At 35.5% G+C, this 13873-nt stretch overlaps 1 protein-coding gene across 1 annotated transcript in view; it reads left to right on the top strand.

Annotated features, from left to right (window-relative positions):
* GABRA2 (gamma-aminobutyric acid type A receptor alpha2 subunit) overlaps positions 1-9398 on the top strand; it is a 49011-nt gene extending 39613 nt beyond the window's left edge. The window contains exons 8-9 of the mRNA XM_026033567.1: positions 6770-6972; positions 8837-9398. Of these exons, the coding sequence (XP_025889352.1) occupies positions 6770-6972; positions 8837-9145 (512 nt within the window). The 3' untranslated portion in view covers positions 9146-9398. The remainder of the gene's footprint in view (positions 1-6769; positions 6973-8836) is intronic.
* Positions 9399-13873: the final 4475 nt, after the last annotated feature.

Raw genomic sequence — 13873 nt, 5'->3', positions numbered from 1 at the left:
TTTTTATTTTTCACAACTCATGCTGAATTATCTTCCCAGTTAGAACTAGACAGATGTAGCCAAGGTCTCATTTGTTGGCATTTCAGAGAGTCTGCACCCAGTAACGCAGGAAGCCCATAGTGCAGCTACCTAATTTTCAGGTTTTATGTGATACCTATAGTCACTTGCTGAATATCCATTTCATTTGTATTATATAATAAAGAGAGCAATTTAAAAATAGAGAGTAATGGTTTTGATAGAGTGTTTTTCAGAATCTGTGGGAAACTTATTTCAAGTATCTTCTTGACAGCTACCAAGTTCTGGAGAGGACTGACTACTTGAATACTGTTCCTTTCAAAGAAACATGACTTCAAGTAATTCAAAGCTCCACCATTTAGTATTTCATAATTGAGAGAAATTACTTTCCTTTCTTATTCTGTCCTCACAAAATGTACTTTTAAATTGTAAGTTAACATTGAGGACTTGGTATAATGAAACTTCTTTTATAGTTGAGCTTTTTAGTCCCTTTTTATTTATGGCATCTATTTAATATTGTTGTTCTAAACTATCCCAAATGAATCATGGTCTAATGTTATATTGCTTCAATTTCCTTTAAATTAGTGGAAGAGGAACATTTTACCAATGTTAATTAAATAAGTCTTGAATATGTCTTCCTTAGCAGATAAATTTGAGAAGTATTTGACTGCATTCCTAAAGAAAGGGAATAAGTCTGGTTTCATAATGCCTTTGTTTGGTGCGAGATTACAATCTATTTCMTTTAGTAATGTGTTCATTGTTAAGCATTTAATGTCAACAATATTAATAAAACTAATCTTGTGTAGCCCATTAAATTCTCACTTTGTTTTGAATAGCTCTAAATATTTAGAAGCATCATATATATTTGACAGCAGTATTAGAAGCACATAACAGAAAAATTAGAAATCAGTTTTCTTAGTAATGCAAAGTGCTATAGTAATCTCTGTGTTATAATGCACACAAGGTAGGAAAGAGAATGTTAACGTGTACATAGTTATATGCATATTCCTTGATCCCTGAAGTAGGCAAGAGCAAAAATAACAGCACATACTATATTTTTAGTACTTTGTCAAAGATAAAAGATTAACTTCATATTACCTTGTTCTTTTGCCTCTGTTGTCTGTGTCATTTTGCTTTCATGCCATTTTCCTTTTCTCATGTTTTCTTCGTGTATGTTTTCAGAAGCTATGTTAATTAATGTACAAAAGAAACCAAAAGAAGTCTAGACCTGAAATAGATGGAGTTATTTTGATGTGCAAATGTAGAAATGGCATCCTAAGGCAAGCTCAAATTTCATATATAGTTATTTTAACAAGGGAAATTCAATGAGGTAGACCTTTCTTGTAAAAACTTCTGCTTATGCAAAGTATCTTCTTGCAGTTTTGTGGAAAAAAAACCAAGCATCTTTATTACTTCTCTTATCACAGGCTGCACGTTGTCTTCTGTGTCTTGGCAACATCCCACCGTTTGCAATTTTCAGTCTGTATTTTCCAAATGGGAAATTGCTGTTGACTGCAGACATAATCCTGCTGAAGTAGTGGTGCCCTGGGAGCATGCATACCTGGCAGATGGCAGCCCTTGGTTAGAGGCTCTGAGCTGGTTAAATATGAACTAATCTGTCTTCCCAGCTCGGTGTTGTGCCACCAGGCACTAGCACATGTTCCAGAAGAGCGTAGGCAATTGAGTGTGGTACTGGATCCAGGGCAAGCATCTCTTCACACGCAGCTTTGGGGATTAGCTTGGGGGGGAATTTTTTGGGGAATTTTTCTGTTGCTCAGTATTGATACAGTGGAGCAACATGGCACCAGCTTCACTAACAGGTAGTGGTCACCTGTATCGTTTATCTGACTAGAGAAGTGGAGATTTTTTTTCAGGAAATAGATGGTATTATGGTCCCTGGCCTGCTGTGCTATTTCAGAAGGCCTTTTGTGTCATCCCATTATTAGGAAGGGAAAATAGAGAACTTCTGCTGTTTTCTAAAACCTTTATAGAAGTCATTTAGACTGCCTCTGTCTAAACAAAATTGACATATGTGGCTTCTTTAGTGTATTCTGAGATAATACATATCTATTGAGTAAATAGAAAATAAAGACAAAACAGTATGAAACAACAGCCAAATGTTATGGCATAATATTTCAAATACCAGTGTCCCCAGAGTTTGTGTGTATGTTTAGACTTACAGCCATTTAATCTTGGGATGCTAAGATTAAGTAGGAATGTGTGTTTATATAAAAGGCATGAGAGTCATTTCTGCTGTGTTATTTCAATTTGTAAATCTATTTAGTTTTTGAACAGTGTTGTATTCTAATTGCCTACCAACATTTGCAATTAATTCCTARGAGAAAAAAAAAATAAGGAATACTAGAACAATGCAAGTATCTTCTTAATTTAAAAAATGACATTTGTCAATTCCTTCATGTGTAGCATTCCTTGATATTGAATGATATGTTCTTCAGCCATTATATTTATCTTATGAAAGTGTGTGCTAAAATGGTAAAATTTTGAGAGGAATAGCATGACAGAAACACTAACATTAGAAGAATTGGAACATTAAAKACTTTTTACAAGCTATTTGCAAAGCTCAAGTACGTCTTTTGTTACAAAATTGACCATTAGTAGTTTTTTATTTGTGCCTCTTGCTGTCATTTTCAAAGGAGATGTCCACATTCTAAGATGAGAAGGTTCGGATATGATTTAGTTAACCAAATGTGTTCAAATTGGAAGAAATGACAGACAAGCTAAAACTGTAATCCTGAAGAACTAATTCCTATTAAGGAAAGGTCCAACTTTGGCTTGCAAACATGACTAGAAGCAGAGATGTTATGACAGATTTCAAATTTAGTACTTACGTGCTAGCTCTTCCAATTTCCATTGTATGTGTTTAGCTACGTATTCTTAGTTTACTCCTTAATTTTTGAGTGTCCCACAATATTAAGCACCAGACATTTTTTACCTGATGATGGCTGTTGCCTTTAAGTACATCTTGAATGGCATCCATCCGTTGTGGAATCCAGAATATGGTAGAGCTGGGATTTTTTACATCTCTAAGTTGAATGCCAGTGAAAGGCCCTGGAGAGGGATATCTTCTCTCCAGTGAACAGATGCAATTTCAAAATCAGCATTGTAAAAATAAATGCTGGGCAATAAAGCAAGTCCAGTTGTAGCCTGAAATGGATAAACCAGTACTTGTAGGAGATATTTAGCTTTCAGATGCACGCACTGCTGTTGTAATGATATCAGGGCATATTGACTGGCAAGTAGAAGAGAAAGTTTTTTTCTTCAGAGAAAGGTGATGTCAAAAGTGACTTTTTTTTTTTTTTTCATTCATTAGTGATACGGTAGAAGTTGCAATCCTTTGTGAAATCCCAAACAAGCAAAATGGAGAATAAATTGTAGTATAAATTGGAAGGGATTAATGGAACGCATCCAATCCCCATTTCATATGCAGAAGGGAAAAGAGAGTTCAGACATTTCTCAGAGATGGGCCAGCTCAATCTGTGTAGGAGAGCAGGGAGGAATGGTGGATGAAATAGGGATGGAGTCGCATCCTGTTATGAGGAACATATGTAATACACTGGCAAGTAGATGCTGCAGGGCCACATTTCTCTTCCCTCGCATCCTTTGTTTTCCTCCTCCATGCCGATTCACTGTGTTCAGATTGAAGTCAAACTGATGACTTCCTGAAGCCACTTTAGAGATAGTATTTGTCCTTTGAGCATCTGTACAATGCTSTGTTTACTCAATGGTGACCTGTAGTTGCACTACTTGCATATAAACTTTGGACTTGCTTAAAGAAACGTTAGGAAGATGTCATACAGTCTTTACATAACCTATTAAATCATTTAAGCTATTCAGATTAATATTTGGTTTAGGGCAGAAGAGTGTTTTCTGCTAATATTTGACTACTTCAGTTTGCAGAGCAGCAATCTACATAGCATTTTTTATAGAAATTAGAGTTCACTAGTGTTAAGAGTTATATAATGACTTTGGGAATCAGGTCCTAAACAGATTTCTGATAGTCAATTCAAGGTTTTGTGGAATTTTAAATGATTTTTTTTTTGTGAAATAAATGGGTTTTGTTTTACCACTTGAACTTATTACTTCAATAATTTTTTAGTCTTATCAGGTTCTACAGTTATGACGAGGCAGTTTATTTCTATTAAGTGCTTTTTAACAGAGAATATTTGCTCATATGGATTTTTTTAAAAACTGTTATGTGCAAAATCACCTCTCCTTTGACTCAAGAATAGCAAGTATAAAAATACTAAAGATACCTAAACTGACAAGTGTCATAACCTGAGTTCCCCGTCCAATTTTCTTTCACTCAGTTCAGATTAAGTGAATGCAATTGCTGAATACATTGAATCAAGGAATAAATAGGCAACTGTCTGGCAATCTGCTGTTTGATTAGGATTTGAGATGCAAAATGGCTTGCTGAAATGTATTTATTTAGAGAATTTATATTTAATTTGGAGAAATTTATATTTAGAGAAATTGACAACGGTGTCAGTTGGTGCAAAGGTATAAGATGAATTCATGTTTTTTTAATAGAGACTAGAAAAGGTCAGCAGTTAAGTTAGGTTTCTGACTAAGCCACTGGGACTTCAAGAAGGTTTGTTTATYCTAAAAGGTAGGACTTAAACAGCAGAGTATCTTAGCAACTGAGTATATTTGCATAGGAAAAAGGTCACCTTATCTTGAAAACAATCACTTTACTAAAACATTTGAATAATTAAAATGATTTATCTAAAGCTTAGGATCTGTGTTGAAATTTGCATGTGATAATTGTAAACGTTTGCCTTTTTCGTAGAGATACTGAAAATAATTAAGCTGTATGTTGTGTGTCAGGAGTGAATAAGTTCTTTACCAAAGCCCTAGTCTGTACGTTTGCAGACAGTGCAGTATGATGGCCTGATGGCTTTCATTGTACGAGCTCGTAGATCATCGCTGTGTCACAGTGGATTCCTGACTGCATGTGACTTCTTTGATACACAGAGGCTAAAAAAAATAATACCTGGCAAATTGGCATAGGTGTCTGGATGCTGTGTGTGATCAGCAAGACGTTCCTGTGCTTTGTTTTCCCTGCTGCACCAGCCGTTGGAAGCGTTTCAGGAAAGAGTGCTGAGCCTGACTCTGCTGAGCCTGGCTCTGCCAGCCTTTGCAGCGCCCTCAGACACGGAGATTCTTTACGGCCTGAGAAGGGATGGAAATTACAAACCCAGAAGAGGACTGAGTAGACCTGGTTGCTGCTTTTCTTCCCTTTCAGACAGTAGCTAAAAATGCTTCTCATGTAGGAGAAGAAGGAAAAAAGAAAAGAAAAAGATAGGAAAAAAAAGCTAGATCTGTCCTAGCAGAATTTAGATCACAAATTACTGTCAGCAGACGATCTGGTTCAGAAATAATGAGTGTTTCCTCCTGAGAACTCGGAAACCGTTACAACAATTTTATGAATTTGTASTTGTTGGAGCTGGGATGTGCTGTTAGCAATATTGCTGCTGTAAAAGCACCTTTGCTGTCATAGYGGAGTGTGGGTTTCTTGATCTGTACTAAATATATCACTTTGCTTTTCATTTTAGAGAGATTTTTAATAGTGTCACAAAGGAAGTCATTTATTTTGCTCTAGTGTGATTTAGCTTAGGGTGGAAAAGATTGGTTTGCTTAAGGTCTGGTAATTGTATTTATGGCTGTGGGGTTCTCTTTCCTAAAAATCATCCGTAAAAATATTTTCTTCCTTCCCTTCTCTCTCTCTCTCTCTCTCTCTCTCTCTCTTTCTCTCTCTCTCTCTCGAATAGTTTATGGCCTCCTACTTAGTCTTTATTAAGTATAAAAGTATTATAAAATGTTTTTAATCCCTTAAATACCTACCAGAGTACAAGAACTGTCTTCCTAGATCATCAGAGCTTATTTTCTTGCACATCATGTATAGTTATAATAATCTGCTCATTTCAAATCAGTGTGCTGGTGTGCTGTTCTAGAAAAAAAATCATGTTACCTTAATGAAAAGTTAACCTGGTTATATCATTGTTTCACTGGGTTGATAGTGTAAAAGCTATTAGCAAAAAAAAAAAAAAACAAAAACAAAAAAAACAAACAAACAAACAAAAAACCCCTATTCTAATTAAAAAAAAGACAATGTTTGTGATGCTATCAGGGAAGATAGCTATCTTCCCTGCCAGACCTGTTGCCTCTGCAGTAAAGCCAGACACAGAAGATGTATGTGAGCAATAATACCCAAAGTTTCTTAAGTGAAATATCTTTATGGTTAGGTTACTGCAAGAAAAAAAGATATTATAAGAGACATTAGCATATCACTCATTATGGCTGTAGGGCTGTAGAGTGATTCCATTATGGCCCTGTGCACTGTGCTGTAGGTGTCCCTGCTGGAGCAGGGGGTTGAACTAGATGATCTCCAGAGGCCCCTTCCAACCTCAACTATTCTATGATTCTGTGACATTGTTAATAATTTTCTACCTTGTTTGTTCTGATAGCCCAAAAAAGAAAAAAAAATATTTCCTGTAAATAAAATCTTCTGTTAGTTAAAAATGGGAGGTTTAGGCAGTAAAATAGCATTAAAAATACTCTGAAGGAAACTCCAGCTGCAGTCCCTAGTATAATGCTAGCAGTTTGTCACCAAGCTAGATAAGCTTTTCTATTGTATTTAAAAAAATACAAGAATATTTTTTGTTTTGTGTTTCATGAGCATTCAATATCCAAGTAAAATTATTGATGCGTTGTTTTCTTCTTTCCCTTACAGGAGTAACAACAGTGTTGACAATGACAACACTGAGCATCAGTGCTCGAAATTCACTCCCCAAAGTAGCATATGCAACAGCTATGGATTGGTTTATTGCTGTTTGTTATGCATTTGTATTCTCTGCATTAATTGAATTTGCAACTGTAAATTACTTCACAAAACGAGGATGGGCTTGGGATGGAAAAAGTGTAGTAAATGATAAGGTAAGTCCTCAGGAAATAGCCCCATTATTTTAACAAAACAACTGTACTAGATTGTTTTGAGAAAGATTACTTTTATGGAAAAATATGTTGCATTAAATCAAAAGAAAATACAGTGAAGGTGGAAAAAAAAGCAAAAAACAAATGTTTTATGAGGAGGACTGAGAGTATCATTTAGCAACCATAGAAGCAAATACCCATCTTCATCAGACTATTAGTATTACCTTGAAACTTGAACCACATTGAAATATAAACCATTTGTATCTTTTGAAAAGTCTCCCACCAGAAATAACTGCCCAAACCCTATTCACTAATGCTTTTCTTTGAAGTGAGTAGAGTTGGAGTATTGGTTATATGAAAATAGCTTTACCTGTAATACACACATACACATATAAAAATAGGTATTTGCATAAATAAATACATTATTGCATTTATTTACATGCAATTTAGATTTCAGCGTTATCAAATGTTTATTTTCCTTGTTATCTACATTATCTAATCTGTGAGAGCAAGCTATATAATAGTTTGTGAACTCCCTGTTTTCTGGAATTTCTCTAAATGTGGAACTTGCAAACATGTTCATGAGCTAGCTGCCAGAAAGTGGTGAAAAATTTAAACTCATACAAACTCTCTTTTTTTTTTTCCAAAAAAGGACTCTTATTTTTTTGCTGCACTTAATTTATTCTTTTCCCTCATATCATCCTCTAATAAGGAGCTTAGTCTTGCAATGATAGCTTTTTGATAAAGTATCTCAGAAAGGTGGAAGATGTTCTTAATAGCAAGCAAGCCTGGCAGGGTGGCAGGATTATTGTATTGTAGATTGTGATCATGCTGTGTTGCAAGATCCTAAACATCTAGCCATGCGAGATACGACTGCCAGATGAATTTTCTTAAGTGACTGGCCCTTGTCACTGCTCTTCCTGTAAGAGTAAATACATTCTTGCAGGAGTAAATAAAATCATAAAAATCTCAGCTCTATCTCTACTGCTTTTTTATTTCATTTTATATACATATTGTAAGCTCTGACCATGATATACTTTACACGCTTTCCCTCAGATAATGACCATTTCTCAATTTTTCTTATGCAGCTGAAGCTTAGGCAAGTTTGCCTGCTCTATACCAAGAACTTTTATGCTCGGTTAAATGCTACAGCATTTTTTGAATCCTTTTCTTGGTCAGGAAGTTAACTTCAGAGTGTAACTTCAATTTCCAGAAACAGCAAGGATGTTGCTATAATCCATGTTAAACATTACTAATATCCTTGTTTTTAGAAGTGCTTTAAAAATAAGCAATTAGGTGTTCCTCAGGATTTCATGTGTACTCCTGTAAAACGTTGGTGTGTTAATAAGCACCAGTGTATTCTGATTTTATAGATTAGGAGATAATAACACACAGTAATAAAGGTTGTTACTCTAGGATATGTATGTGGCAAGACAAGGGTCAAACTGCATTTCACCCACAAAGTTAATTGGGGTAATTTTGTACTAGTTGAAGAGGTTAGTCTGAAATTGTCCTTTTATAAGCTGGGAGAAATTTTAAGTTGTTGAGGTTGTTAAGGCATTGAAGGAATGTTCACAAAATCAAGCTACAGCTAAGCCCACTACTGGTGACCTATTACACAAGAATAAATTCTGCCATTGCTCTTACAGCAGCCTGCTTTGCTTAGTCACTATTAAAAAAAGTAGTTACCTCCTAATATTCCTGCTATACTGAACTGTATGCATGTAAACTGTGTGTATGTAAACTGCATTTATTTTAACAGACTTTTTTTTTTTTTTTCCTCTGCATTTGAAATGATATGTTACTAAGTCTGATCTGGAAAATATACCATGCAATAAATATTTAATTTCATGCTGTTTTCCAATAGAAAAAAGAAAAAGCATCTGTCATTAAGAAAAACAATGCCTATGCAGTTGCTGTTGCCAACTATGCTCCAAATATTACCAAGGACTCGGTACTACCAACCATCTCCAAGAGTGCTACAACTGCAGAACCCAACAAGGCCAAACCAGAAGCAAAGCCACAAGAAGCAAAGAAGACGTTCAACAGCGTTAGCAAAATTGACAGAATGTCTAGAATAGTGTTTCCAGTCTTATTTGGTACTTTTAACTTAGTGTACTGGGCTACATATTTAAACAGGGAACCTGTCTTACTTGGCTTTGCCCCGTCAACCTAAGATCCGAATTGCACTGAGGACTTAAAGCATCATTCTAATGAGATAGGTTGTTTGCTATGTACAGTACGACTAATAACTGCTAATCTGTGAACCATTATGTACAGCGTGTATATAGATGTCTTACCTGTGTATCTCCAAAGGAGGGACACAGCGTTATTTCATGGGATCTGTAAACAGATAGCACCCATGGCAAATATCGCCAGCTCTTCAAAAGTTATACCCAGGGGAGTTCTGTTAAACTAGGATTCAGATATACAGAATTATATCTTCTCCATAAAATGAGATGAAAATATGATCCTACATAATTATTTAGGAACAATATTTTTTTAATTTAAAGTTAAAATATTTTTCTATAAAGTAACTCTAGTGAAAGAAACTGTCATTTAAAAATGATTTTTTTAAAAAAGTATAATTGTTTCATACAATAGCAGTACCCATGTACATAACAGAGTATGGAGGTTGTACAGTTCTGTTGTTCACAACCATTCTGGTTACTAGTTAGGGTCAAGAAGTATTAGAGGCTACTGTCTGGCAAAAGCCACTGGGTTCTTTCTTCTGTCCTGTTTAAAGCTGTTAATAAACTATTCCAGTTGATTTTAGGRAAAAGCAAGTGTTACTCAAACTTCTAGTAACAGTCAACTTCAAATAGTGACTCTTATTCTTTTCATTTTTGGTTTTATTTGGTGTTGCTGAGCCAGGCTGTCTGGTTCGTCAGAGTTGGAATTTTCTCTTTTTTCTTTTTTTCTTAATGAGATTGTTGTCAGGTTCATAAAAACACTCAGAAATTTTTCATGGTTAAGTATACCAGTAATATAATACACTGTTTTTCCTTGCTTAATATCTCAGCCTCAATAGGCTTACCTATATTTGTCCCAGAAAACATTATTTTTCAAAGGAAACAAGAATTCATGATTTCATTTCAGGAAGTTGTCCATATGAATAAAATTTATTGCTGCTTTTGTAAATTGCAACTTTACATTTCGCTGACATAACTTTACAACTTTGTATACTAGAAATGATTTTGCTAAGATTTGAATGTTATTTTTTTAATAAAAGTTAATGCATCATCAGTAGGTATCAAGTATTTCATATACACAAAAATAAAATTGGAACTGCCATTTGCAATTTTATATGAACATTTAATACTGATCAGTAAAATTATTTTTCATCTGAGCCTTTGCAAATATTCTTTATGCCCCGAAAGGCCTGGTAAATCGTGACATAGATAATAATTATGTACTGTATCTAGATTTTTAGCGTACTTGGCCAATCAAAAATATTTTGATTCACTCATACATTAGCAGTTATTAGTTGACCTTTAAAAAAGAGATGCACCTTTATGATGACGTCTTCTAGTAGAGACATATGTAGTCGTATAGTGTCATTTATTGCAGTTTTGTACAGTACTTGAGTATAGTGCATAAAATAGATATGTTCAGAGTTTAAAAAAGTTGTACAAATATTTCTAAAATCAAATAAAAGAGTATCTTAAGACATGGAAATGTGCTAAAAACAAAAAGAAATACTGCTTTTATTTGCTGTTTTATTTTCTTGTATTTTCTTTGCTTTTAATGTGATTCTGTTTTGTACTTTGTGTGACAGTATTGATGCCAAGGTCACAAATGCATTTTTCTGAATAGAATTAATAGTTAAGGCAGGCTTGACATCAGTAAAATAAAGATACTGCATAACTTACAAATGAAAGACACCTTGGCAAGGTGTGTATCCCTTGAAGTCCCTCTGATTAAACCATCACATTAAACCTTTCTCATCAACAGGAGTTTAAAAACGAGCACTTTATTCAGAACATTGAAAATAACAATATTTTTATTTTATATATATTTATATATAAAAGTAGATCTTCCATGTTATATGGAGATGTGTGCAATAGTGTGATTAATTGCATAAGGTTGGAAGGCAAGCAATAAAAAAAAGGTTTTTCATGGTATAATTATACATTTTTAAAATGTTTTATTTGTAAATTATGAATGATCCCTTCAATGTCACAMAGTCCAGGTATGAATAAATATATAAATATGTACATATGTGCAAATAATTGTAAATACTAGAACTGTAGAAAAATCCCTTCACTTTTAAATCTGTTTTTGGCAAAGGGCTCTGACTGTATAATTTAATGGTGGCCCATGCTTATCAATTCTTGGACTTGAGTAGCTTGATTCTGTTTTCCGTAGCTTAGGTCTCCTTCCTGTGACCTAGTGGGAGTTCTTACGTTCTGCTCACAGCAAGACTCGGGGACTGTCCGAACCTCATGGGCCTGAGCTTTGCAAGGCAGAGGTTTGTGTTTTGCCCTAGGCCACATCCCCCCTACTCTGAGCACCTCCCAGTGTTTAAACAATGTTGTGTATTACTCCATGCATGGCACTGTACAGTCAGCTCTCCCCACTAGAAACAAGACTGCGCTTAGGGGAGTGTTGGATTACCTAACAGGAGGGGTTTTGCATSCCTAGGCAAAAATGGGGGCCTCTCAGAAGGTTTCTAATACTTAAAGTCTTTCCTCTTTTCCATCGAGTCCTGTTCTTTTGTCTGAAAGATAACATCTGTGTAATTTATAGCTGCATGCAAATGGTGCATCTTCAGTGTGCACAAGAAGTCTAATGCTGTCTCACACTAGTCAGCCTTGCTGCTAGTACTTTTATTGGGTGCAATTATTTTTTCATTCACTGGCCAATTTTTCAAGGCTCTCAAGGCTTATGTTACGCTTAGAGGCATTCAGACAAGATAAACATGTGTTAGCACATGCTAAAGATTCATTTTACACACAATATAGAAAAGGAGACATACGATACCAATTCACTATAATACATTCCCAATAGCCACATGCAGTTCTTGTGGGCAGCAGGAAGTTTTTTGAATGCGTATGTTTTATAGAAGAATTTCATCTTTAAATTCAGTTTAGCTGTTCTGTATTTAAAGCAGACTCCTACGGATAGAGAATAAGGCATCATCTTTACTGTTTCACCACTGAAACACTTAWAACAAGGGAATAATGATACATGGCAAATCTGTAAGGCAGTGGGATAACTAAACTGGAACTTATCAACATCTAGAGTGAATGCAAGCATTATGCAAGGAATTCTGAAATGCCAAGGTTAAGCCTTCTTTCCATTTAGCAGTATAGTATCTGTGGCTGGAATTTTAAACCTGGCCTCATAAATGTATGTGTTGAATACCTATAAATTTCTTTTAACTTGAGTAAGACTCATTGATATTAAAAATGTGGAGAGGGAGAGCATGAGTGAGCAAGTGCAAGACATTGCAGCATCAGAGACTTATATATGAGATCTACTTGTGCAACTATGCTTGACATGCCATTCTAATTTATTTCATTATTCAGAATCAGGGTGTCATATCCTATCTTATGTGACTAGGAAACAATTACAGTAAATACTGTGATATAACACTGTGGTAAACTTGGGCTGCCACTACTGTAATTCCAAACAAGGCTTTTGAAATAGGCTTCCAAAGTAGTACAATAGCATGTCATTCTGGATGCATGTGGTCAGGAATTTAATAGTAATTTATAAGTCAGTGTAAAGAATATAGAGATGAGCTAGGTTTATCAGCTGCAGTACTGCTCAGTGTTGCAGTCTTAACAGATTGATTTTAAAGCAGTGAGTTCCAATAATCTTGATGACATAAATAATGAAACTAATTTTGCTGTCTGTATCTGGCTAAATCAGTTGGTACCTGCTGCATTATCRAGCACCTTAAAAAAATTGCAGTCTTGTAGATCATTCTGAATGTTCTGAATGCTTGTTCTAAATGGTCATTTATTATGTCTTGGAAATGACTGAGTTCTGAGTAAGACTGATAGATGAGAACTACCCAGGATAAGAAATTGGACTGGAAGTTATGCAGAAAATAGGAGAAAATAGGACTAAGGAGAGTCAGTAAAAACAAGGGGCAGGTGGATGTTGTGAGAATGATGCTTGGCCTGGGAGACTACTCATGTCACTGAATGTTAAGCTAAATTTAGGAACTAGTCTGACACTTTAGTCACTGGTGAGAGCACAAAAGAGCCACTCTGGAGACTGACTGAGGCAGGACCTCACACCTCAGGTGTTCTGAGTCACCTCCTCCCCCAGTGATTACAGGTAACAAAGGGACTGGAGTGATTCTTTCTTTCTTTACRGGGATGTGACCTTAGAGTGAAGAGCAAACCAGAAGTAGTAGGGGAAGGGTAAAATAAGGGCGGAGGGAGGAGGTGATTACAGTCATCCATGTAGTGAGATTTAGAGAGATGGATGAAGATGTTTTTGAAGGAGGTAATGTGTGGGGTTTTTTTTGTTTCAGGTTCAGTTTTTGAGCTCTCATTACCACATGTGATTTGTGAGAAGGCAACTTTTGAAGCCTGAGAGATTGGGGTATCTCCTGTATGATACAGGAGATGTATGCTGAATTTGAGGGATGTGATTTGTGAGTTTGAAATTAAGAGGCATGTGGTGGCTGCTTTATGAAAACCATGCAATACTGTGTGCTTCCTGAAAGGGGCTTCAGGAATAAAGGAGGATTTTGTCCATTCTGTTAAGATGTAATTTTAACTTAYGTGTGGCTCAGCATTCATGCCACAAGCCTCTTAATACCTGTTTGGAGAGCTTAGTAGCACAAAAGTTTCGCCTTGAACTTTTCCAGCAAAAAATTGCACTGTTCAACATAACCGTGACTAGTAGGCTTAGACGAAAGAGGAGTCTGATATAGTGATGATTG

Source organism: Nothoprocta perdicaria, unplaced genomic scaffold, assembly GCF_003342845.1.
Source record: "Nothoprocta perdicaria isolate Ctin4 unplaced genomic scaffold, notPer1 scaffold_13, whole genome shotgun sequence".
NCBI classification, from domain to species: domain Eukaryota; kingdom Metazoa; phylum Chordata; class Aves; order Tinamiformes; family Tinamidae; genus Nothoprocta; species Nothoprocta perdicaria.
The sequence above is the reverse complement of the archived record's forward strand: the minus strand, read 5'-3'. Positions and strand labels throughout refer to the sequence as shown.